The 27168-nt window shown below is 37.9% G+C and overlaps 1 protein-coding gene across 6 annotated transcripts in view; it reads right to left on the bottom strand.

Moving 5' to 3' along the window:
- ADAMTSL1 (ADAMTS like 1) overlaps positions 1–27168 on the bottom strand; it is a 1062044-nt gene that overhangs the window by 376095 nt on the left and 658781 nt on the right. For all 6 annotated transcript variants that reach the window (XM_008254434.4, XM_008254437.4, XM_008254438.4 and 3 more), the window contains one exon: positions 3067–3112. In XM_008254434.4, the coding sequence (XP_008252656.3) occupies positions 3067–3112 (46 nt within the window). The remainder of the gene's footprint in view (positions 1–3066; positions 3113–27168) is intronic.

Raw genomic sequence — 27168 nt, 5'->3', positions numbered from 1 at the left:
TTGCACCCACACAGAACATAAAGTGTAAAATACTGTTTGAGTACTAGTTACAGCATAAATTCACATCGGACAACACATTAAGGACAGAGATCCCACATGAGGAGTCAGTACACAGTGACTCCTGCTGTTGACTTAACAATTTGACACTCTTGTTTATGGTGTCAGAAATCTCCCTAGGTTCTAGTCATGAGTTTCCAAGGCTATGGAAGCCTCTTGAGTTCACTGACTTCGATCTTATTTCAATTCATTTCTCAGGGGTCCCTCATTAGAAACCAGCCAACCTGCAAACAACCCACCCTTGTGCCTGGATTAATTTCTTTATGATGGGAGTGAGTTAATCATTGCACAAGTGGGTTCCTGATAAGGAGGATGAATCAGCCTATTTTTTCTATCTTGCACCTGTCTGCTTGCCCTTCTGCCATGTCACGATGCGGCATTGAAGTCCTCACCAGGGGCCTGCACCATGCTCTTGCTCTCCTAAGCCTCAAGAATGATAAACTTCTATGGTGTATACATTACCTAGTCTGCTCTTCTATTATAGCTGCATAAAACAGACCAAGAAAATAACTCATGTTCACCCACTCCACCCCCTCATTATACACTTCTTACTCCTTCCACTCTTGCTTTTGTTTTTAACACATTGTAGAAACTTCCCTCTCTCTTTCTCTCTGTCTTTCTGTCTCTCTCTGTCTCTGTCTCTTACCTCTTAGCAACATTTATCCTATTGAATGTCTTTCAGGAATTCTTTGTGCTTTTGTGGCTCACACAATTCTATTTCTTCTTTCCATCTGAAGGCTTTTTAACAAAAGTCCAAGGTTCCCTTCTCTCACCATTCTGTATTCCATACCTGACATGTGGTTCCAAGTCTTCAGACTTTGTGTCTCGTACTCTGTGTTTCTTTTTTTTTTTTATTTATTTATTTATTTATTTATTTATTTTTTTGACAGGCAGAGTGGACAGTGAGAGAGAGAGAGACAGAGAGAAAGGTCTTCCTTTGCCGTTGGTTCACCCTCCAATGGCCGCCGCGGCCAGCGCGCTGCGGCCAGCGCACCGCGCTGATCCGATGGCAGGAGCCAGGAGCCAGGTGCTTTTCCTGGTCTCCCATGGGGTGCAGGGCCCAAGCACCTGGGCCATCCTCCACTGCACTCCCTGGCCACAGCAGAGAGCTGGCCTGGAAGAGGGGCAACCGGGACAGAATCCGGCGCCCCGACCGGGACTAGAACCCGGTGTGCCGGCGCCGCTAGGCGGAGGATTAGCCTAGTGAGCCGCGGCGCCGGCCATCGTACTCTGTGTTTCTAAGGGTTGAGCTCTGACCTCTTTCCCACATCAAAACTTCATGTCCTAGTTGAATATATCAATTACAAGTCTAGCCTTCCAAGTCAATCTCAATAGTGTTCCTTAATAGAGTTTATTATTTTCCTGCCTCTAATACTCTCCCGACTTGATTGTTTCTGATAATGGCATTTAACATGTTTCCAGAAGCCTGAATACTAATTTTGCACTCAACAAATATACATGCTCCATGCATTAGTCTACAGTCTTACGTACTGGGGATAGGGAGTGAATGAGATTAACAGTGGGGAAACAGAAAGCAAGTGATCAAAATAAGACAAATGTTGGTAGAGAGAAAATAAGTTTGGTTTTAAAGAAAGAAAAAAATGAATGGCTGTTGGGAAGGATGGTGATGAGTAATAAGACAAACACATCAGAAAAGGTGGTCAATGAAGCCACTTTGAGGAGGTGACACTTGAACTGAAACTTGAATACGAAGAATGCCAAGCACATAAATCTTTAGGAAAGAACTTCTTGAATAGCAGGTTCAGTGAGTACAAAGGCTCTAAATATGCATGTATCTTTTTTTTCCTATATTCTCTTCCCATCCATCACTCTAATATCTAATGTTTGTCAAGTCTTGCAGAGTAACCTTACCGTTGATCCATCTTGTGTCTCTTTCCCCTAGCTTACTTTCTCATTGCTTTTTACTGACATTTTCTGTTCCTGGGTAATTTTCACATGAATAAACATCCTAAAGTTAAATTTTACAGAATCATATTTTCATTGCAAATCCTCTAATGACTTCATTATTCACTACACTAATGCAAACCTTGGGAGAGGGAGCGGGAGATGGGAGGGGTGTGAGTGGGAGGGAAGTTATGGGGGGAGGGGAGCCATTGTAATCCATAAGCTGTACTTTGGAAATTTATATTTACTAAATAAAAGTTAAAAAAATGAAAACCTAGAAGCCCAACATTCAAATATCCTTATGATACAACCTTAAAATTTCTTCAAATTTTTAATTTTCCATACTGCTATGCATTATCTCATCAAAATTGTTGCTTAGAAGACACCTTAAATAGCCCTGCCTTCAAAGTTATCTATTATGTCCATTGTACTTGGACTGATTGTCATCCCCACACACCCAAAATGGGTTAGTCACAGCCTCCAAGACCTATCTCAAGTCATTTTTTTCCTTTAAGACCTTTTGATTTATTTTAACTTGCAAAGAACTTTCTACTTTTTTTCTTACAGTATCGGTCATATTTCACTCTAGAATATGGTTAAGGGCACACCTATTTTCCTTTCCTACAGCACTTACTGTATTAAAGATGTTTTAAAATAATCACTCTATATTGTTTATCTTTGAACTAATTTGCATTTCACACAGTGAATAATATTTATTGAACGAATAAATCAATTTGTCAAATCTGAGTTTAATTAACAAATATTTATCTCCTGATACCCCAAATTATTTCTCTTTTTATCATATCTCTTATCTCTCATGAGACTTATCTGTGAAAAGACAAAGCAGGGAGGAAATGCAGAGAGTCCTTGTTTTGGAACAGTCTAGTTAACTTCAGTCTGGTCAAGTTATTTAAAAGTTTACTTTGAATAACATTAAAAATACCATTTTTAATGCTGCATAACCAGTATAGCATGAAATAAACACTTTTTAGTGAAATAAAAATAGATCGATTCCCTGTTCAGAATACATAAAACTTCTCAGCACTACTCAGTGCTAAAAAAAAAAAAAATTATAGGATCACAATCGCTGAGTCTTGTACTTACCACATTACTACATGTTCTATAGCGGATATTTCTTCCTTCACAGCTCCTAGGTTACAAAGAGAAAAACAGATCTCATCAATAACCAAGAAGTTGAAAATTCGTACTATGTTTCCCATTAAAAACAATGATCTGTTATTGTTAGTGGAAGAGCCTCTCCTTTTTTTTTTTTTTTTAAGATTTATTTATTCATTTCAAAGTCAGAGTTACACAAAGAGAGAAGTAGAGGCAGAGAGGCAGAGAGACAGAGAGAGAGGTCTTCCATCTGCTGGTTCACACCCCAGATGGCTGCAACGGCTGGAGCTGCACCAATCCGAAGCCAGGAGCCAGGAGCCTCTTCCAGGTCTCCCACATGGGTGCAGGGGCCTAAGGACTTGGGACATCTTCCACTGCTTTCCCAGCCCACAGTAGAGAGCTGATCACAAGTGGAGTAGCCAGGACTCAAACTGGCACCCATATGGGATTCTGGCACTGCAGGTGGTGGCTTCATCTGCTATGCCACAATGCGGGTCCCAAGCCTCTCTTTTCTTCAAAGATTCTTTAAGGAATTATTACTAACTACTAAATTAAGTACAGCCAAAGAACTGGCATATATAAACTGATTTCTTTATGAAGTTCAAAGGTAGATGTTCATCTTGTTTCAAAAATTTTCAAAATAAATAATGTATTTTAAAAAAGTCACAAAATATTTACTTTTAAAATTTAATTCTTTTGAGATAACATATTTTTGACTTACATTATAGTCAAAGGCTTACAGGCTCCACTAAACAAAGAGTTCAAGAAATAAAAAAGTAAAAAGACCGCAGTCCAACAGTGAAACATGTAAGAGCATTACACAATAATCAAAGGAAAAGGTATTCAACATCACTCATATAAAGCAAATTTTAAAAGTCACAAATTATTCAAAGTGTAGTAGCATACATTCCTATAAATTTGTACTGTTATTTACCCACATAAATATAAGTGCAAGGTTTTCTAAAAAAATATTTTATTAAAGGAATCCTGTCTTCTTACTTTTGACATACAACTGAAGGGATGCTTCACTTAAAACTTTAGATATTGATGGGACCAGTGCTGTAGCATAGCAGGTAAAGCTGCCACCTGCAGTTCCAGGACCCCATATGGGCGCCAGGTCAAGTTCCAGCTGATGCACTTAAGATCCAGCTCTCTGCTATGGCCTTGTAAAGCAGTAGAAGATGACTCAAATGCTTGGGCCCCTGCACCTGCATGGGAGACCCTGAAGAAGCTCCTGGCTACAGATCGGCTAAGCTGCAGCTGTTGCGGCCAATTGGGGAGTGAACCAGCAGGTCGAAGACCTCTCTCTCTTTCTCTACCTCTCCTTCTCTCTCTGTGTAATTCTGATTTTTAAATAAATAAATAAATCTTTAAAAATTTTAGATCTTGAATATGATAAAACTTAAATTTAACTAATATTCAATGTCTTTTAAAATCACACTTCTAAAAAACAAAAAGCCATAATTCTGAAGAAACTATTTTTAGTTCTAGAAAACATACTCATGGAAGATATTTTTGAAGGCAAATTATCAGAAAGAAAAAAACACCAGAAGTCCTCTGTAGTTGCTTTATCTAAAGCTAATCACCTTTATTTTGAATGATATATATATATATATATTTTTTTTTGACAGGCAGAGTTAGACAGAGAGAGAGAGAGAGAGACAGAGAGAAAGGTCTTCCTTCCATTGGCTCACCCCCAAAGTGGTTGTAGCGTTGTGCCGATCCTAAGCCAAAAGCCAGGTGCTTCATCCTGGTCTCCCATGCAGGTGCAGGGACCAAGCACTTGGGCCATCCTCCACTGCCTTCCCGGGCCACAGCAGAGAGCTGGACTGGAAGAGGAACAACCAGGACAGAACCGGTGCCCCAACCGGGACTAGAACCTGGGGTGCCGGCGCCGCAGGCGGAGGATTAGCTATTGACAGGCAGAGTGGACAGTGAGAGAGAGAGAGAAACAGAAAGAAAGGTTTTCCTTTTCCTTTGGTTCACCCTGCAATGGCCACTGTGGCCAGCGCACTGTGCTGATCCGAAGCCAGGAGCCAGGTGCTTCTCCTGGTCTCCCATGTGGGTGCAGGGCCCAAGGACTTGGCCCATCTTCCACTGCACTCCCTGGCCACAGCAGAGAGCTGTCCTGGAAGAGGGGCAACCAGGACAGAATCCGGCGCCCCCACTGGGACTAGAACCCGGTGTGCTGGCACCACAGGTGGAGGATTAGCCTATTGAGCTGTGGCGCCGGCTTGAATGATAAATTTTTTTTAAGTGCAGAGTAAATCACACCACTTATATAATTTTGTAGATTATCCTATTCCCCCCTTAAAAATTATTTTTGGAATTTCTCACACTACTAATAATATTAATGACACCATTTTGAGAGCTACATAATATTCCATCAAATGATATGACATATTTTGTATAATCTGCTGCTTGTCATTTAAGAGATTTTCACCTAGGGGTTTGACAAATGAGAGTGTGACAAACCATTTCCACGAGCTTAAGTTTAATCCAAATGTCTGACCGCATCTTTTGAACAGATAAATTTTTAAAAGGGGAGTTACTGGACTAAAGGGAATGAACTTTTGCAGAGCTTTTAATAAATATTGCCAAATTGCATTCCATAAAGGTTGTATTATGACATATTCCCACCAGCAATACATGGGAGTTTCCATTTTACTGAATTCTTATAACAAAAATAATGGATATTTTATAAATCATTCAATGATGACATGTAATTCATGAAGCAACTGTACTCTTTTCAAAGCAAGTTACACTTTTAGAAAACATAAGTTAAAAAATACTATCAAATTCTGAGAGAATGTTGATACTAGTAGCTGATAGCTATGGAATTCCAGGTACACTTATAACTTTGTAACATGTATTAATGTATTTAGCCATCTCAAAAATCCTGGGCGATAGGGTACTATCATTACATTCACTTCACAGATGAGAACGCTAATGTTTAGAAAGGTTAAATAACTTGCCAAAGTCATACCACCATTAAATTTTGGAGCTGTGATTTGAAATCAGACGACCTGGTTTCAGAGCTCACAGTCAAAATGCATTAATTCACTTTTGTTACTCAACAAACATCCACAGGTGCCCTGTTTGGTGCTATGAAATGAACTTTCTTTGGGGAATAGAAAAAATGAATATGACTTAGTCTTTTATCTTAAGAAAATTTATCATATAATTCAGTTTAAGAAATGCTGTATTTTTGTCATTGAGAATATCAACAAAAAGAAAATATTACCTGAAAACACAATTACACAATGTCCATCTTAGAGAGCTAGAAAAGGACTCAGGCTGACAGGTTTCATTACAATTCAACTGACTATATGACTATACAATTAAAAAGAAAAAAAAAAACAAAACAGAAAAGGAAAGGATGGCCAAACACTGGAATCTTGAAAAAGAATTGAAAGGAAAACACAGGTGTCAGTGACAGCCTAGCAATGTTCCAGACACAGGGCAAATGAATTTCAGCTTCTTCATGTCCCCTTGTCAAGCCCATTGTTACCTTGATATAAATGGCTCACACTAACCTAGTTGATGCTGATGAACATTAAGCTCATACAAGGAATGTCCCCAGTTATAATAATGCGTTGACCAAACTACTTGCCAAGAATGATCTGAATTTTCAAGGTTGTTGAGAAGCAGAGAGGGCTGGCCATGCTGACCTGAGTACTCTGCTGCATGTGATAGACAGTTCTATTATTCCTTGTTATAAATTAATATCCTGGCATTCTAGTTTGAAATATTAATCTCATGAGCTGAGTCATCGTTAGTCTACTCCCAAGAAAAGGATCTGTTGTTGGTGTTATTGCTGAAAACTATCAAGTTTCTCAGGCTGAAAATATAAGAGCGAGGCTCCAGATGATGGTAGATTTATAATGTAATGAATTCCACAACTGGGAGGCTTTTGGTAGCATGCCATTTTAGACATCAGTGTTTGTTGAATTTGATACACTTTTCAAATTTGAAATTTTTGCTGCATATGTAACACAGTGTAATGGTTAAGAGTACCCACTTTGAAACAGACTCCTCTTTCTGAACTTTTGGCCTCAGTTCTTCAATTTCTGTACTACAATTTTTTCATCTGTAAAATGGGATATTATTACTAACCTCCTAGGGTTAATATGAGGTTAACTAAACTAGCATTTGTGAATCTTTTCAAATAGTAAATAGCACACAGAAAGCATTATATTGATATTTGATAAATTTAGTGCAAAATAGGGGTCAGATATGATAGATATTGAAAGGGGGTTAAGGATATTTGGAGGAAAAACTACAAGAAAGGCATAGAGGCATGGAAAGATTGCTATGTTTATAGGTTTGTTTTCAGTCAGTCCTGTTTTTTTTTTTTTTAATTTAGGGTTTGTGTAGGGAATCACAGGAGATTAGAGCAATAACTTCTAATTTTTAACTTCATAATGGTCAAAGGGAAGCTACTGAAATTTCAAAACTGAAAAGATACAACAATGACTTTTGCTTTAAAAAAAAAGTGAGTTCTCTGTTAATCATTGAGTTAATAACACTCTATGTTTTTCATTTTCCTTTTATTTATTTGTTATTTTACCTTATGTCCATGAAAGGAATCATGGCAACAACTCTGGATAGGACTTTGAGGATCTGGATTATAGGTTTTGCTTTTCTTCTTGCATAAGCCTCTTCTCCTCTCAGGGTCTGCCTTTCTTCATCTATCGAGCAGATACGGCAATGCCAGTGTATAAAGTCATGATCACTAACTCTGATAATAGACAGAAGCTCTGATAAACTTCCAAGGGGTTTTTACAGAGATACCACTTACTAAATAAAACAAAGCAGAGTAGGAAAATATCTCAATCATTTAAATGAACATTTCCCCAGATATTTTAAACTACAAATACCTACACAGATTTTACAAGAATCCTTGGACAATAAGAGATACTGAGTAGTTCTTATTTATTGTATGGGCATTTGGTACAGTAGCTTAACTTGCCAATCGGGGCACCTACATTTCCATATCCAAGTGTCTGATTAAAGTACCAGCTATCTGCTGCTTTTTGTTTGCTTGTTTAAGATTTATTTATTTATTTGAAAGTCAGAGTTACACAGGGAGAGAAAAGGAGAGGCAGAGAGAGAGAGAGAGAGAGAGAGTCTTCCACCTTCTGGTTCAATCTCCAATTGGCCGCAACTGCTGGAGCTGCGCCAATCCAAAACTAGGAGCCAGGAGTTTGTTCCAGGTCTCTCAAGCGGGTGCAGGGGCCCAAGGTCTTGGGCCATCTTCTACTGTTTTCCCAGGCCATAGCAGAGAGTTAGCTTGGAAGTGGGATGCCAGTACTGCAGGAGGCGGCTTTACCTGCTACGCTACAGTGCCGACCCTCAGCTATCTGCTTCTGATCCAGCTTCCAGCTAATGTGCACCCTGGGAAGCAGTGGTTGTTGGCCCAAGTACTTAATTCCTTGTCACGCACATGGGAAATGTGGATGGAGTTCTGGGCTCCTGGTTGCAGCTTGTCCCAGCCCTGGCTGATGTGGGCATTTGGGGTGTAAGATCTCCATCTGCCTATCTCTATCTCCCTGCCCTTCAAATAAAATGAAAACAAATAAAAAATTTAAATACTTCTTGTTTAAAGTAAACAAAACTAAACAAAAAACAAAGAAAAATATTTAATTTGCAAATAATATCATGTAATTGTCTAACATCTAACATTGATTGTTAAATAATTGGTATATGCCTCTGAACTGTATTCCCTTTACTATATTGTAATACTTTTTTATTAATTGAGCACTTATATGATTTGATTAAAATAAGATAATAAAGTGGTAATACTTAGGGGAGTGGGAGTTTAGCCTAATGATTTAAAATCTGGTATCAGTGTGTCTGGGTTTGAATTCTGTTCTAACCTTCAACTCCTGTTATTTGCTAATGCAGCCCCTGGTAGTTACTGGTGATGGCTCAAATAATTGGATTCTTGTGACCCACATGGGAAACCTGGATTGCGCTCCCTGCTCCTGATTCAGGCCTTTGCTTAGTCCTTGCCAATGTGGGCAACTGGGAAGTCAAATAGCAGATGGCAGCTTTTTGTCTCTCTCTGTTTCTCTCTCTGCCTCCTAATTATAATTTTTTTTTAAAAAATGATAAGTCTCAAGTGTGGCAAGTTACTCATTATGGAAAGGCATTATAAAATTGTAGATAATAGAATGATTGGCCTGTACAAGCTATTCAGTACCTGTTATGCTCTGGGAGTGTAACCCAGTGTGAGGTGTTCTGTGCACATATCACTATTTTAGCAGCAACTCTGCAACATTTTATTATTTCCATTTTAATAGACAAGAAAACTGAGGCCACGAAAGCCAATGAGGCTTAAAGTTACATAAACAGAAAAGAGGGAAGCAGGAACTAGGATCCAGGTTTTGTTAACTCCAAAGCATATGAAACAATAAGAAAACGGACAAGGTGTACCCAATATGTATAATATACTAACAGCCAACTGAAATGTGGGAACTTTAGCAGGGAGTTAGCTTGGGGCATAAATTTACCTTATTGTTACTATATCTGTTTATCAGCTGCTTTTTCCTTCTGGAAAATCCACATCTAATAAAGCATTCCTAAATACACATTGGAACAGCTCCAAGAGAACCACACTCTTCAGCAAATGCAACGCCAAAGAACTCCAGTGTGGAGCAGCTTATGTTTTGACAAAGTTCAAATTTATTAAAATTGAATATAAATTTTACATAAGTAACAAAGTGACTATTCCACCACAAGGAGTTGTTTCCTGCCAAGTGTGAATGCATTTATCTGGGCATAAAAGCCTCATCTGAGAAGCAGTAAAAAATATTCTGTCTGTCTCTCTCTCCCACACTCTCACTTTTGCTCTCTCCCCCTTTGCCTCCCTCTCTTCCTCCCCCTCTCCCTCTTTTCCTTCCTTCCTTCATTTTTCTGTTCTTTGATATGAAACATCTGAGTGTTTTCTCTAAAATTCACTGGTGAAGATGAGAACATTATAAAACTCAGTTTAAGTTGCTTCTGAGGACGATTACAGATTCAGATAGCAGAGGATTTAAGGAAATGCATTTTCTCAATGCAAACTACACAGTATAGGAGGGTATTTAGTGAGCTGTGTATTTTACCAATTATAAACTAGGAAACTGGCTCAAATATGAAAGAACAAAGTATAAATATTACAAAATATCCTAGAGTGAATTTGTATAGAAAGTTCCTTAGCCTAGTCAGTCACTTACTGCTTTTGACTTAATTCCTCCACGCAAAAATGCAAATAGTTTCAAACACATGTTATTGTTTGTGAGGTATCCAGACTTTGAATCACTTGTAATGATAGAAGGATAGATTTGAGTCATACTTTATCTTTCATTAACACACTAACCATCCAGATTTTCCTACTTCTTAAAATCCTGATGTTACCTTAGTTTCAATGATCATGATTTAACAATCTTGGAAAAGATCAATTGCTGGGAAAAGCTAAAACCTCTTTTTGTAGGATGTAGCAGCTCCTGGATTGCTCTCTTTTCCCATACAAGACAGACATAGATTCAGTTTCTCTCTCTTTTACATTAAAATTCTTCTTATCTCCTCCCTAAATAAACAGATCTTTCTGTTGACATATGTATCCCTGCTTCCAGTGGGATAGTTTCATGGCAGTCTGCTTACTGTGTATTTAAAAACCAATGTTCTTTTTTATAATATTTATTTATTTATTTGAAAGTCAGATTCACAGAGAGGTAGAGAGAAAGAGAGAGAGAAAGATTTTCCTTCCACTGGTTCACTCCTCAAATGGTTGTAATGGCCAGGGATGGGCCAGCCAAAGCCAAGAACCAGGAGGCCTTTCTGGGTCTCCCATGTTGGTAGCAGGGGCCCAAACACTTGGGTCATGTTTTCCTTGGCCATTAGCTTTTCTTAGGCCATTAGCAGGGAGTTGGATCAGAAGTGGAGCTCCTGGACATGAACCAGTGACCTTATAGGATGCTGGCATTGCAGACAGTGGCTCTACCCGCTACGCCACAACACCAGCCCCCTCCAGTGTTCTTAAGGACAACTGCAGCTGCATTAGGCTCCTGAAATCTCAGGTTTTTTATTTCCAAAAACAATGTTCCAAATATCATTTCCCAAAAGAATATTTTTATTAAGAACAAGTCACTACCATATTTCTCTGAATATCACTTGCCATTCAAATATGGATCCTTTGGCAAAGACTTGCAAGAATAGGCTATTCTATCAGCCTACCTATCCCTTTCCTTTGAGTCATCCAAAAGGAAACTATGATCCCTTTACAGGAGAAGAAACATAAAACCACGTAAACAATTCAGGCTCAGAGGCTGCTGGGCCATGTAGACTGTAGGTCCTAAAATGACCACAGATTCAGCAAGAGAAGCAGATCACCACTGCAGGGATTCCACATAGTGCTGGTGCACTGCTTTCCTCATGACTGCAAATGAGTGGGGCAGCAGTTAAGAGAGCTACACAGCAGGAGGAGGTCGCTTCACCCCACGGAGGCGGTTAAGACACTATCTTGGGCTTTGTACAAAGACTCTTGGAGGAACAACAAATTCTGAAAAGACTTGGGAGGCCCAGGTTCAAATGTACTGCCGGCCTTCTTTCCATTTGCACAGACACGTTACTGTAAGAGGCTCTTTTGGAAGCAATGCCAGATATGGATCAGCACAGCCTTTACGAGGAAGCTGTGTGAGCCTCAGGGCCCTGTGTGTGAGGCTATTCTTCAGTGCTCACTGTCCTCACATACAGTTCAGTCTGGACGCTGAAAATGTACTGGCTGGAACAGGAGTCTGCGGCACCTGTGGTTTACCTAAGTGGGGGGAAACAGGAGGTAGGTGACTTGCCATCTCTGAATTTCACAAACGCCACCTTCCGATACTTTCCTTAGCTCTATTTCATCCTTGTGTCTAAAAAAAGTCTTTCCTCAATGCTCTATGTTTTACTCCATGTTGAAAAGTCATTATTTACAGTGTTCCCTACTAGAATCAAATGAGCCTTGGATTGGTAACATTATTTGGGGGGAGTGTTGTCCCAACAAGAAGAGTCAGTTTAGCACTGTGGCCTCTTCAACAGTAGCTACCATGCTTATATTGTATCCTCATCACAGCTTTAAGCAATCAGAAATGTTCTGGTATACATTCCTACAGAGTACTTTGTTAATATTAATAGATTTGAGTTGGTTTATAACATACTTAATAAGTTATGGGTATTTTGACATCCTCCTCATGTGCTTCTAGACAGCCACCCACCACAAAAAAATTAAAAAAAGATCACAGACAAGATTCTCTGTTACAAGTAATGTTTAATCTGAAAACGTTTGTCTAAGAAAAACATCTGACATACTGAAAGGTGCCTTTGACCTTCATCATGGATGAACTTCATAGGGTAAATCATAGGGTAAATCTTCATTAGGCAAAGCCACTGAAATTCTAGAAATACAGTCATTCTTCAATATCCAGGGAAGGGATTGGCTCCAGGGCTTCTGGGGATACCAACACCAGCAGATGCTCAAGTCCCTTCTGTAAAATGGTATTGTATTTGCATAGAGCTTACACAGATTCCCTGTGTACTTGAAATCATCTCTAGATAACACCCAATCCAGTATATGTTCTATGTGTTCTACGTAAGCAGTGTTTTTACTATATTGTTTAGGGAATGATGACCACAGCAAAAGTCTCTACATGCTCACCACAGACATGATTTTTACAAAAGTATTTTTCAGCTTGTGGTCTGATGCAGAGGTGATAGATACACTGGGTCAACTTTAAAGCATCCCCAGAACACACAAAGAGGAGACCCAGGTCCCTGGTGCTTTAGAATCTCAAAGACATACATTAAAAATCTCGTTTTATCTCAAGTATTTGGTTGAGAGGCCCCTGAATCCCACACAGGATGCCCATTTGTTTCCGCTGCCTCTTGCGCTTGTGATACATCACACAGCTCAGGCAGATTAGTGCTCGGGGAGAGATCTATTTTTTTTTTCTGAATAGACAGATACACAAGCCAAACTATTATGACAACCTGATAAATGTAGCTTTTGAAAATGCCTTCTGTTGTAATAGTACAGCACACAACAAGGAGGCAGGCTGCCAGGCGGCATCCATCAGCAGGTGAGCTGGCTGGAAACTGAAACAGTCCAGGGTCACACAAGTTCTCTACAACTTGCCTGAGGCTCCAATGGTCTGGCAAGCCAAAGACGAGTTGGCTTCAACATTGCATTTTAAAAGCAATTTTCAACTGACTAGGAGTTAGTGCAGGCCCAGATGAAGAAAAGGTGCCATCATTTGTGGACTGGACTTCAAAGTGTTTGTGATCGATAACACAGTTTCATGGCCTCAGTTTTAAAACTCAACACTTCTGCTGCATACTAACGTCTCGTTACAAATGTTCTGAATGCAGAGCCAATTTGGAGACCCTGACTTATGAGTAAAGAGTTACCAAAACTTCATGTGCAGAGTAAATTCAGCATTAATGGAAGTGATGTAGGTTTGGGGAAAACATTCCAAGACAACATCCTCTATGGATGTCTGATCTTGTCCTGACCAGAGAGAATTCAGAAAGTTTCTCTGTACTTTCACAAATTTCTTGAGCAACTGTTAATGGACTATAGGGATGTCAAATTAAAGTTTGATCTACATGAGAAGATAACAATTTTAGAATTGTCCTGTGAGTGCCACATTGGTTTATTTGTTATTAATAATGTTTGGTATGTTCTAAATTACAACTAGAAAAATTACTGCCAATTTCTCCTCCAAACTAGTACGATTTTATACACCTCTGCCTGTTCTTCAAAGAAAGACATGTTACAACAGAGCATTAAGTTTTCATAAATACAGGCTGGGTTTATGAAAACAAGGAGTATGTTCATGTAATCAAAAAGCAAGCACCATGACATAGTAAGCCATAACGATCATGCCCAGCTTCTATCGAAGTCAGAAACTGCTCTGAGCATATAACTGAAAAAAATCTAATGAGACAATGTACAATAAGCATCCTGATAGTGAAAATGAGACCTTGAGTATTGCTTTCTAGTTAACAAATTTTACATAATGCTTTCTGGTTACATTATTTAACACACTTACTGAACATGTAATCTAAGCCCATTTGAGGCAAATCATTGCAAAATCTACAAAAATGATGATGTCCCTTGATTCTTATCAAAGTTATTACTTACTTGGTACAAATCCACATTTAAAGAATAGAATACATAGCAGTATAATACCTAATTAAGACCTAATGATGTGTAATATAGATACTAAATACAGAAAGAATTTGAATAAGGGAGAGGTGGAGAAGAGAAAAATAACTTAGAAAGGAGCCATCTTCGGCAGGATGTCCTGCAAGTTCTGATGGGAGAAAAGATGAATTTGAGAATCAGTTCTCTCTCCCAACTCCTGCTTCTCAAACTCAAACTGCTACACAGATTACCCTACACTTCATTGAGTAAATTTATCCAACATTGACAGGATGCCTACTATCTGCAATACAGTAAGATACAAAGTAAAGTATGATAAGGCCTTTGACTATAGCACTGAGAGTCTAATGAGGAACAGACACAAACAACTACAACACAATCAAAGAACACAACACAACAATACGATAAAATACCTTATAAATATAGGCCAGTGAGACTGAAGGTCATAGCTGGAGGGAGCTTTAAACAACATTTAGGGTTGTAATAGGTGAACAAAGGCATAGTCCACCATAGGTGGAGGGCTCAAGAGGAGAGGATAAGTAAAAATAACTACACATTATTTGAAAGGAAGACAACACAGTCTTGTAGTTGCCTAGGATTCCTTTCACTTTTAGAAAACCATAGATTTTTGCTTCTTTAGCTTTTCTCCACTGCAATCTATGTGATCCATCCCTGAATCCTAGCTTTCCTAGCAATGAGTCTGGTGTATGAGAGTACTTCAAAGAAGATTATGGACGCTTGAAATCAAAGATAAGTTTGTCACAAAAATATTTTGAAATCCATGTGTAATACTCATTTTCCATGAACTTTTCAAGACCCAATTTTTTGCACCAAATAAATTTATTTTTCATTTCATTTTCCATTAACTTTTCAAAATACCCTTGTAATTTTAGTACCCTACATATATTTCATAAGAGAAGAAAGAAAGAAAGAAGGGAGGGAGAGAAAGCTATAAACATAATTTCGCTTCATATTTGTTCTAGATTTTGAACTCTGAAACCTGATTAACATCTTTTTATAATAAGCTAAAGATGAAAAGTTTAAAATGAAATGAAACAGCCACCAAAGTGGAGAAACATTTGGCTCTTTTCCACAGACATGTTTATTCTCAAATATTTGCTTTAAGTTGTGTTTGTCACTGCAATGCATTTGCTCCCTCTGAAAGATGGCTGGGGGCGGGGTCAGGGGGCTGCTGCCTTTGGCTGGAGATCCACGATCAGGAAGGACATTCACTTTATAACACATACACACATGCCATGAGGTTTGAAAATGATCTTAAAATTGCTCAGTAGCCAAAAGAGGCAAAAAATGAGAAGGAAAACAAATGTGTCTTAGCAACATCTAGCCTAGCCTTTTCATCTTTCCCATGAGGAAAATGTATATTATGAAACTCTAGGACTCTGACAACCTTACCAGATACAATACTTGAATTGGGAATTTATTAATTATTTTGGCTAGAGACAAGAGTTCTCTAATCCTTCCACGTAACACATAGACAAAGTGCGGTACTGGGGAGTCACATTTTCTTTAAAACCCTTACATTATTTTTTTAAAAGATTTATTTATTTATTCGAAAGTCAGAGTTACACCAAGAGAGGAGAGGCAGAAAGAGAGGTCTTCCATCGGCTGGTTCACTCCCCAAATGGCCGCAACGCCTGGAGCTGCGCCGATCCGAAGAGCCAGGAGCCAGGAGCTTCTTCCAGGTCTCCCATATGGGTACAGGGGCCCAAGCACTTTGGTCATCTTCTACTGCTTTCCCAGGCCATAGCAGATTGCTGGCTTGGAAGTGGAGCAGCCGGGACTAGAACCGGCACCCATATGGGATGCTGGCGCTTCAGGCCAGGGCGTTAACCTGCTGCGCCACAAGGCTGGCCCCAAAACTACTTAACGTTATTAAGAGCTGCCTTTGCTCTTCTTCCTAGATAGCAACAAAGTCGCTTTGAGTGCATCTCTAGAAGATAAAAGTGGCTCTTTTTCAGGGTCATGTATTTCAATTTAAAGTTGATGAACACTATGGACATTTGTATAAAAATATTTATTGAATACATATTTTATTCAAGTTACTGCCCACTTGGCTTCATAGATGAGCAAATGAGTCTCAGAAAAATGAAAAGCCAGTCCAATGACTCAGAGCTAGAAAATAGTGGGGCCAAGGTTTAAAATCAATAGGTTGACAAAACAAAAAAAGGAATAAAGGGATAATCCACAAAGAAAGGGAAAGTTTCTCTGAGGGGCAACAGAACTCAGTGTTAAGAGTTCTGTTCCCACATCAAGTGATTTCTCCCATTAGAAATGACTACTTTTGGGTACGTGGTAATGTTAGTTATTAGTTTTTTTTAAAAAAGTACTTTTTATGGAAACAAACTGACCAAAAATCTGTCAAAGAATTTTGAGACCCATTAAAACAAAGTTTAAGGAAGAAAAAACAAGAAATTAATCTTTTTCTTGACCAGTAAATCCTACCCCAAAGCTCAAAAGTAGGATCGACTCTCCAGCTAGCTGAGACTGTATATGTAGTTAGAGGTTTTGGCTAAATATTATGTATAAATATGACATCACCCAGCGTGCAAGTTATTCTTCCTGCCTCCAGGTCAACATCCATCTTCCAACACATGTGACTCTGATAGCCCTCTTTTTCTTCTTAATGTCTGGTTCAGTATCTCTCCCTCTCTCCCTCCCTCCCTCCCTCTCTCTCTCCCTCTCTCCCTCTCTCCCTCTCTCCCTCTCTCTCTCTCTCTCTCTCTCGTTGAAACTAAGCAAAACAGATGGGGTTAGATTATATCACTTTTCTATTTTCTTACCAATCAGGCCCAAACAGAGAAAATAACAGAATTCAAGTAGTATTAGGAAGACTTTCCTTTCCATGGCAGTAGGGGTTGACGGGGCAGGGATGGGAAGAGTGGGGGGTTGGGGACTGGCAGAATAACTGTTAAATTGAAGGTATAAAGTTAAACTCAACTCTATGCATAAGAGCTTTGAGGGGAGTTAAGTTTCAGAGAATTTGACATTAATGTGGTCATTCACAAAAAAGTCATAAACTTTAAGGATCATATTTATAGTCCTAATTAATAATGGAATGAAAGAAAATCTTAGAAATCATGTAGTGCATTTGCACTATGGAAAACTAAGTACCCCAAAAATGATTCTGTGGCTCACAGCAGTACCTAGGGCAATCATCATGACTTCTCTCCCACTTGACTTCACAGATGAGCAAACCAAATCCTGGGGAAATGAAAATCTAGTTCAATGTCTCACAGCTGGAATACAGTGAAGTCTCTATCAGAAAATTTCTTCTTTCTTTTGTTAGCTTAACTTCTAAATTCCCAGGAAACTGAAGACAAACTCCATAATTTCACTATCAACCTCCCCAATAAGGCAATAGTTCTCACCATGGATGCACATTAAAATGATTTGGAGAACACTTTTAAAAATCTCTAAAGGCAAGGCTTGTCTCTCAAAAGTTTTAATCTAACTGGTCTTTGGTGGGGCCCATATATTTGTGTACATATGTGTCAGATATTTGTGTATGTATGTGTGTGTAAAAACTTATTAAAATTTTCTATAGAGTGTAGCTAGGGTTAAGAAATACTCCATAACAGAAGGAGAAATTTACAAAGACACAATCATCTTAATAGATACAGAAAAAATATTAGAAAATATTCAACACCTTTCATGAATACAAAATCTTGACAAACTAAGAATACAAAGAAATTCCCTCAATATAATAAAGACCATATGTGAAAAGCCTAGTTATTATTATGTTCAGATTATCCTCTACCACCAGGAACAAAGTAAGGATGCCCACTCTTGCCACTTCTGTTCAATATAGAACTGAAAGTCCTAGTTAAGGAAATTGGGCAAGAAAGAGAAAAAAAAAAGGTACAGATATTATGGCACAGTAAGTTAAGCTTCTGTTTGGGATACCTGCATCCCATGCCAGAATGCATGAGAAAGAGTCCCACCTCTGCTTCTAATCCAGCTTCCTGCTAATGCATCTGGGAAGCAACAGTTGTTTGTCCAAGTCTTTGTGTTCCTGCCATCCACATGAGAGATACAGATGGAGTTCCTGGCTCCTGGCTTTGGCCAGACTAAACCCTGGCCATTGTGGGCACGTGAACCAGTGGAAAGATATCTCTCTGTCTCTCTCTGTGTCTTTCAAATAAATAAATAAAACTTAAAAAAGAAATAAAAGACATCTGAAGATGGAAGGAAGAAGTAAAATGATTTCTGTTTGTAAATGACATGACTATGAAGAATCTATAAAATGATGTTAGAATAAATAATGTCAATAAAATGGAAGGATACAAAATGACATACAAAAATCAGTTGCATTCCTATACACTAAAAACCAACTATCCAAAAAAAGGAAATTAAGAGAAAAATTCCACTTACAAGACTACTAAAAATAATAAATCCATTTATAAACCAATTGAAAAGAATAGAATACTATGCATAAATTTAACTAAGGAAGTGAAAGACTTGTACATGAAAACTAAAAACATTTCTGAAAGAGATTAAAATGGACATAAGTGAAAAAACATTTCATGTTTATGGAATGAGCAACTTAATAGTATTAAAATGTCCACACTGTGAAAAATCATCTATAGAGCCAATGCAATACCTAGCAAAATCCCTATGGCATTTTTAAAGGAAATAGAAAAAACAACGCTGAAATCCATATGGAACCATAAAGGAATCTCAATAGTCAAAACAGTCTTGAGAAGGAACAAAGTTGGAGGGATCAGACTTCCTGATTTCAAAAACTACTATAAAAATAATTAAAATTGCATGGTCCTGGCATAAGGACACTCATATAGACCAATGGGACATAATACAACACTCAGAAATAAACATGTGCATATATAATAGCTCATCTTTTAAAAAAAGATTTGATTATTTATTTGAAAGGTACAGTGATAGAGAGAGAGGTTGGGGGCAAGAGAGAGGTTTTCCATTTGCTGGTTCACTCCCCAAATGGCTATCATGTCTGGGATTGGTCTAGGCCAATGCCAGGAACCTCAATGGCCATTATAGTCTCCCACAGGAAAGCAAGGGACTAAGTACTTGGGCCACTGTCTACTGCCTTCCCAGGCATATTAGCAAGAAACCGGATTGGAAGCAAAGTAGCCAGAACTCGACCTGGTGCTTTTATGTAGGATGCTGGCTGATGGCAGTTTAGCTCACTGTGCCACAACAATGGCCCCAAATCAACTTGTCTTTGACAAAGATGTCAAGAACACACAATGAGGAAAGAATAATCCCTTCAAAGAATGTTAGAAAAACTGGACATGCACACTCAAAACAATAAAATTGGACTCTTCAGCCACAAACAAAAGTCACTCCCAATGAGACAGACTTAAATGTAACGCATGAAACTATAAAATTCCTATGGGAAAAAGTTTCATGATATTGGAGATATCACCTCACACTTGTTAGGATGGCTACTTTCAAAAAAGCAAAAGAGAACAATTATTGACAAAGACTTGAAAAAATTGAGATCCTTGAATACTATATGTAGGCATATAAAATAGAGCAGCCACTATGGAAAACAGTATGGAGGGCCTTGATTAAAAATATAAATATTGCATGATTTGGCATTCCCACTTCTGAGTACTTATCTATAAGAATTAAAGTCAGGGTCTTGAAAATTTATCTGTGGCCCCATGTTTATTGCAACATTATTCACAATAGTCAAGATGTGAGAAAACCTAAATGTCCACTGATGGATGAATGGATTTAAAGGATATGGTAAACATATATAATGGAGCATTATTGCATCTTTTAAAACAAGGAATTCTGCCGTATGTAGTAACATGGATGAATGTCAAGGGCATTACGCTAAATGATATGAACCAGCCAGAGAGGACAAATATTGCACAATGCCACTCATATAAGGTAAATAGAATAGTGAAACACAAAGAAATAGGCTGTTCAATGTGGTTGCCATGTGCTGGGATGGGAAATTGCTATTCAATGAATACATTCATAGTTCAGTCATGCAAGATGAGTATGTTTTAGAGATCTACTGTATGCCTTTGACAGTGTAGCTAACAATATTGCATTCTACACTTAAAAATTTAATAGGTTGTATCTTATGTTAAATTTTCTTACATTCTTAAAAACTAAGGAGGGTAATACCAAAGGGGTTAGAGGAGATTGGTTCTAAGATATCTCCCAGCCCAACCTGGGTCCAAGTTTGAAACACTTTCTCCATTCAGTAAAACACAACTGTCTCCAACCTTGGTTCTATGATATAAGGGCTAGGTTCTTGGACTTTGTGTAGAGATGTTCAACATTTAATAGGTTCTCCCCTCTTTAATTGAAGTATAGCTTGAAGAACTGGAATGAAAATACTGTATATACTATTTAAAAGACAATTATCAAATATTTGAGTGTCTACTGTTTACCAAGCACTACTAAGGCCAAAGAAGGGGAATTCTTGTAGCTTCATTAGGGTAATACATTATGAATGTATAAAATGATGCTTTCAGAAGAAAATAACAAGAAATATAAAAACAGAAACAAATTCCATAGGGATGTATTACTCATAGAACTGGCAAAACTCTCTTGGTTCATGAAAAACGAGTTTATGGGTGATGTTGTGGTGCAACAGATTAAGCTGCTGCTTGCAATGGCAGCATCCTATACTGGAGTGCTGCATCAAGCCCCAGCTAATGTAAATATACCTGGGAAGGCAGAAGATGATGGCCAAAATACTTGAGTCTTGGCACCCATGCAGGAGAGCTGAGAGGAGCTCTTGACTCTTGGCTTCTGTCTGGTCCAGCCCTGGCTGTTACAGCCATTTGGGGAGTGAACCAGTATACAGAAGATTTCTGTCTCTCTCTGTCTCTCCCTCTATATTTCAAATAAGTAAACAAATATTTTTTAAAAAATGAAGTTTTAACTCTATCCAGTAAGAAATTAGGTAATTTGGTAAATTCCTGAGGTTAGATCCTCGCCCTTTGGAATTTCTATCCTTTCTCTTACCTGACAGCTTGCCTAAAAAATAGTAGGTATATACTAAGTATTTACTGAATGAATAAGGTAAAACTGAGGATAAATAAAAATCTCAGAAAGGCTACTGAACAAATCAAATAAGGAATTTTAAAATAAACAGAAAAAGACAGCTAAGTCTAACAGGTTCCCAACCAGGCCAGTAAAAGTGATAAACCTCCAACACATTTCTAAACATCTTCTATTCCAACAAACTGGTTTATGGGATAATGCATGAATTGTTCCTAAATATTCACTCATTGGATTTAGTGTATTCTTGCCCTGAAAAGACATTGATCTTGGAACAACAAATGCTCCTAAGATACATGGACTGGAATATTAGAAGTCCTGGTAATACATTTAGAGTAGGCTTTGACTCAAAAAGTAAAAAGAAGGCAACCACAAACTCTTAAACATATGTCCCAAAATGTGTATTCTCCTCTAACACCACAAAAGGACTACCTCATGTAAATGACATGGGTAATCAGACACACCTTGAGCTTGTATATCTTTCTTTCCAACAAAACCTATAAACTGCCAAGCAAAACAAGGCTGCTAACATATAACACTAGATGAAACATAACAGATAAATTGTGCTTTGGGGTTCACTTGAGTTCAAAGTTCTTAAATCTTACACAGGAAGCCCTGTGAACCCTAATTATGTTATGATAGAGATGAGATGCTCTTACAATAACAACAACAACAAAAATGCTAAAGAGGCCAAGCATTACTGTTGACAATTTTCTCTTGGTATTTATTATTGGATGGTGTAGAAATTAGTTGCTAATTAAAGCCTTTATTCATGTATCATATTTTCATGGAAGAAAAATTTTTTATTTACAATAAAAAATCAGACAAGTTAGCTTACTTTCTCTTAGCGCAAATATTAGAAGTTTGGAATGATCTTCCCCATTCTTGTGGAATAAGACTTCTTAGACTATTTATTTTAGTTTTACTGTGTTTATGTTGACACCATTCTGGCAGCCAAATCCTTTATAATAATAATCTTACTTTTTAAAGGAACGTCAGCAGTTTGACCATTTTTTAATCTCTTGCTCACATTGTTGTTTTATTCAACTAAAAGATTTGTTATAAAATTTGTTAAATTAAAATATTAGCATTCTTCATAAGGTGACCAATTTTTTGCTTTTTGGATATATACACACACATACACAGATATATGAAGAGGCCAAGTCCATCATTTAATCATTTGGGAGTCAAGAAAATATTCATAATCTTAATGGATTACTCTATCGTACTAATCTATTAATCCATACTATTAACTATATTAATTTGGCATTTGAGAAAACTTAAAAGGTCTTGAAGGACAGTTAAATCATTTTTAGCCACCTGTGCAAAGGCTAGCATTGTGCTTAAAAGCTAGCTGAATTATTGCCATCTCAAATGAGCTGCAGTTTTTTTCCCTTTGACTCTGGTTTTGACATCAATCTAACACAGAGGTATGCTACACATAATATTAGGTGTCTCAGCATCTGAAACTCCTATGGCTGAAGACAAACTAAGAGCTGTCAGAGACAGATATTTTGTGTCAAAAAATTTTTTTAAAAAAGCTAGACAAATGAGTTTGTCATAAATATTATTTTAGAGTATTTAAAGGTAGGGGTAAAGAATTGGATAGAGAAGCAGCAGTTTCTCAAGGTAATTGATATATTGTTCAATTCACTTAAAAGGTATAGTCTCTTTTCTAACTAATATATTTAATATAAAAACAGATAATATGTTCCTGTTGATGATGCAAGGGTAGCAGCAGCTGCATTGTCAATTACTCAATGAAACTGAGCATACTCTTACATAAATTAGTAAAGTTAGTAGAAAATGCTTTGCTCAAACCAGGGTCTTGGGTAAAGGCAATTATCAATGCTTCCATGTCTTAAATTGGAAAAATAAAGCGCTGCCTACTTTCTACAAACTTCAGAAAATGGGTGAGGGAGAAGTCAAACAGATTTTGCTCATTATCTCCCTGGGTTAAGGAGTTTTTTTTTTTTTTTTCCCCAGCACCAAGCACAGCTAAAAGAATAAAAGCTTTTATATTTAATGCTTGTCTATATTATCACTCTGCTTCGCCTCCACTGATTTTTTTTTCCCATAACCATCAAACTCTCACTCAGAGAGGATGTTTTCTACTCACATGTTTAGCAAAGCCTCCTCATGAACTCCCAATCCATCAGAGAACATAATTAATTCCAGAAGTTGAGTAGTTTTCATCTATTCCCTAAAATCTGAGCAATGCTGCTGCATTTAAAATTCTATCATATTGTGAGTAGAATAAATATTAGCTGATAGACTAAAAAAAGTCAAACCTGAAAGTGACCTAAGATCATATTTCCAGGGCTGGATAATTGGGCTGGCAGGTGGATGGGATTTATTTGGACTGAATTAGAATGTTTACAGTTAGGCTACTACACACATTTTAGTCACCTGCTGGGCCTGTACGGATAAACACATTCATAACCTCTGTTCCTTCCCAAGAGTATAAAGTGCCTGGATTGAATTCAGATGCTTAAATCTGGAGTGGAGACATGAGTGATAACCCATTAAGCTCATTAGTCTATTGAAATGAATAAGATAGCCATTGAAAATAATTGATTTATGGTAGACTGGAAAAATTGTCCCAATTTTTCACCCCCTTGTACTTTTCCATGTAACATTTTTGCTCACCCTCTCTGACTCTGGGCGTGGCAGTTAGCTTAGTTTGGCCAATGGGATTTTGGTAAACATGACACAGAGGTTTGGAATGGGCACTGGGAATTGCTCTTTCTTGCATCTCTGCTGTCACCATGGAAACTTGCCTAGGCTAGCCTGCCAGAGGGTGAGGGACACACGGAGCAGACCTGTGTTGCCCCACTTGACAACTAGGCAGGAGATCAAGCCCATCCAAGGTCATCTCAAACATCTCACCAACCAGAATCCCTTATTTGATATTTCATGGAGGTGTAGTGGTTTTCACAGTCTTATTTTGCCATTGATATGACTGATACACCAAACAGAGGTTTTATTAAAGCTAAGAGTCTGAAGATAGTAAAAGAATAGTCTAGCAAGGACTAGGATATACGGCCCTGGTTGTTGCGGGGGGGGGGGGGGATATAGTGCAAAGCTTTTACTATCAAACTGGGTTTATGTCTTAACTGGAACACAAACCTCAGAAAAAGCTTGTTTCTAAGTTATAAGAGTCCAGTAGATTTTAAATCCAGTCTAGCTCTATATTTGCGGCCACATTTAAGCAATGATTTTATTAGTGAAGTATGCATGAAAACATATTGTCATGTATTTCATTAATGTTACAATTTGTTTTCCTAAGTATATACATTTAACATTTCTTACTGTTTACAGTTATCTATTTTAATGAGAATTATTTTGTATAACTAAAAAGTTGATGCTAGTTCTCTCGATTAACTCTGACTACTAAAAGCTCCAGGGGTGGGGAACGTCTGGCCCAACCACCATGTAAGCCCTTGAAATCACTTGGTGTGGCCCTGCCAAGATAACAGCAGGTAGGAGACAAAAGTCAATACATCCGTAGCAGGATAATTTTTATGTTGATAATTTTGTATGGTCTGTGAGCAATGTTATAAGCATACAAAGGGCTCTTGGCATAGAACATTTTCTCCAAAAACACAACCTACAACCAAGGGATTGCTAATAGTGAAAGATCTTGACTACAAGAAAGCAAATAACTTCTCAGGTGCCTGACAACTTTAAAGATGGTGAAGATTATTACAATTCCTTTGAGGGATGAAATGCATTCAAACTATATAGGGAGAATAGAGATCATTCAAATTGAGTATTTGATTCTCTTTAGATACCAAAAGGAACTTGCTCCATATTTTTGATTCCATTTAATTAAAGAGGAAAAACTACAGGGGGTTAAAGTCTTTTTCACAAAAATTGTGTAGTTACATGGAGTGGCAGAAAGAGATAGCCAAGAAAAGACAGAAATACTTGGGAATCTCTGACTCCAAGTACAGTCTAGGTAGAGCATTCCTAATCTGAAAATCCAAAATATGAAAAGCACCAAATCAGCCGGTGCCATGGCTCACTTGACTAATCCTCCGTCTGCAGCGCCAGCACCCTGGGTTCTAGTGCCGGTCGGGGCTCCGGATTCTGTCCCATTTGCTCCTCTTTCAGTCTAGCTCTCTGCTGTGCCCCAGGAAGGCAGTGGAGGATGGCCTAAGTGCTTGGGCTCTGCACCCGCATGGGAGACCAGGAGGAAGCATCTGGCTCCCGGCTTTGGATCGGCACAGTGTGCCGGACGTAGCAGCCATTTGAGGGGTAAACCAACAGAAGGAAGACCTTTCTCTCTGTCTCTCTCACTGTCTAACTCTGTCAATAAATAAATAAATAAATAAATAAATAAATATTAAAAAAAGCACCAAATCCAGAACTTTTTATCAGGTTTCAGGACATTTTGTATTTTAGATTTTTGATTAGTATTGCTTAATTATTAGGTCAAAATTACAAAATCTGAAAAATTCTGAAATCTTAAACATTCCTGTCCCCAGACACTTCAGATAAGGGCTATTCAATCTTCAATCTCAAGATACAACAAAACAAAATAAACAATCCACAAAATACTAAATTTTGTTGCGAACCAATGGCATTTAGCATGGGACTCTTCCTGGATAAGCAGACCTGACCACTCTTGTTGTGGGGTGGTAGTGAGTTCTCTGTGATAACAGCTTTCAGACCTTATAAAGAATGATATATATAAACACCTGTGTATTATGTGTTTGTATGTGTATATACATTCCTTATTTTGAAAAAATACAGCATACTAATGATCCAAATTGTTCAGTGTTAGAGTATTTTGAGGTACATTAAATGCTTTCTGAAAAATGAGTGTTTACTTAAAAGCTAAGCTCTATTCTAAAAGTCGTCATGGCAACAACTCTGATCATTCAACTACATAACATATGTGGCTTTATCACAATGACATTTAGTCACTAATCTTTAATTGTCTTGGAGGTGCAGGCTTTCTAGAATCAGCCCACCTCCAGAGACAAAAACAGTCTTAGTTTTGCTCCCTTATTAAATATGTAGCTTGAAGATTTAACTCATTTGAGTACAAAGGTCATAAGCTAATGAGATCACTTCATGGGATGCTCTTCCCAGAAAGCCCACTATCCTCACAGAGTGAATGGCTGACTCATCCTATATGTTGTTTGTCTCAAGAGGGTAATAATCACTGCACATCAACCTGATATTACCTCATTACACAAACCCCACTAAAGAAAGTGTCAACATACATACTAGGGAAATACAAGTAGCACTTTCATGATTAAAAAAAAATACTTAATTCATTTTTATCTGTATTACCCCAGAATTTAATGAGGGTAGCAAGTTTTGACTTGCTAAAGAATGACTAGTATCTCTACAGTATAGAGCACGTTCACGTTTATGATGTATTGATTCACATTAAGTACCAGCTTTCAAAAATAAAGACATCCATTAATATTTCTTTAACTCATTACTAGATTTGGAAAATCTGTCTATTTGCAGGTATTTTTATATTCAAATTCCTAAAGAATGAGGGATTCACCCCTCTTGCTATCTAGCTTAGTATGACTTTCTTGAATAATTTTTTTAATATTTGAAAGACAAAGAGGGATATATCTTCTACATGTTTATAATCTTAGAATTTACATTCTATTTTCTAATACTGGTTCACTCCCCAAATGGCTACAACAGACCAGGCTGGCACAGGCTGAAGCCAGGGATCAGGAGCTTTATCTGGGTCTCCCATGAGGTTGCAATGGCCCAAGAATTTGGGCCATCCTCCACTGCTTTCCCAGGTGCATTATCAGGGAGCTGTATCAGAAGTAGAGCAGCTAAGACTCAAACTGGCACCCATATTGAATGCCAGCATGGTAGGCATCAGCTTAACCCATTACACC

This window comes from Oryctolagus cuniculus, chromosome 1 (genome assembly GCF_964237555.1).
Source record: "Oryctolagus cuniculus chromosome 1, mOryCun1.1, whole genome shotgun sequence".
In the NCBI taxonomy this organism is placed as follows: domain Eukaryota; kingdom Metazoa; phylum Chordata; class Mammalia; order Lagomorpha; family Leporidae; genus Oryctolagus; species Oryctolagus cuniculus.
The sequence above is the reverse complement of the archived record's forward strand: the minus strand, read 5'-3'. Positions and strand labels throughout refer to the sequence as shown.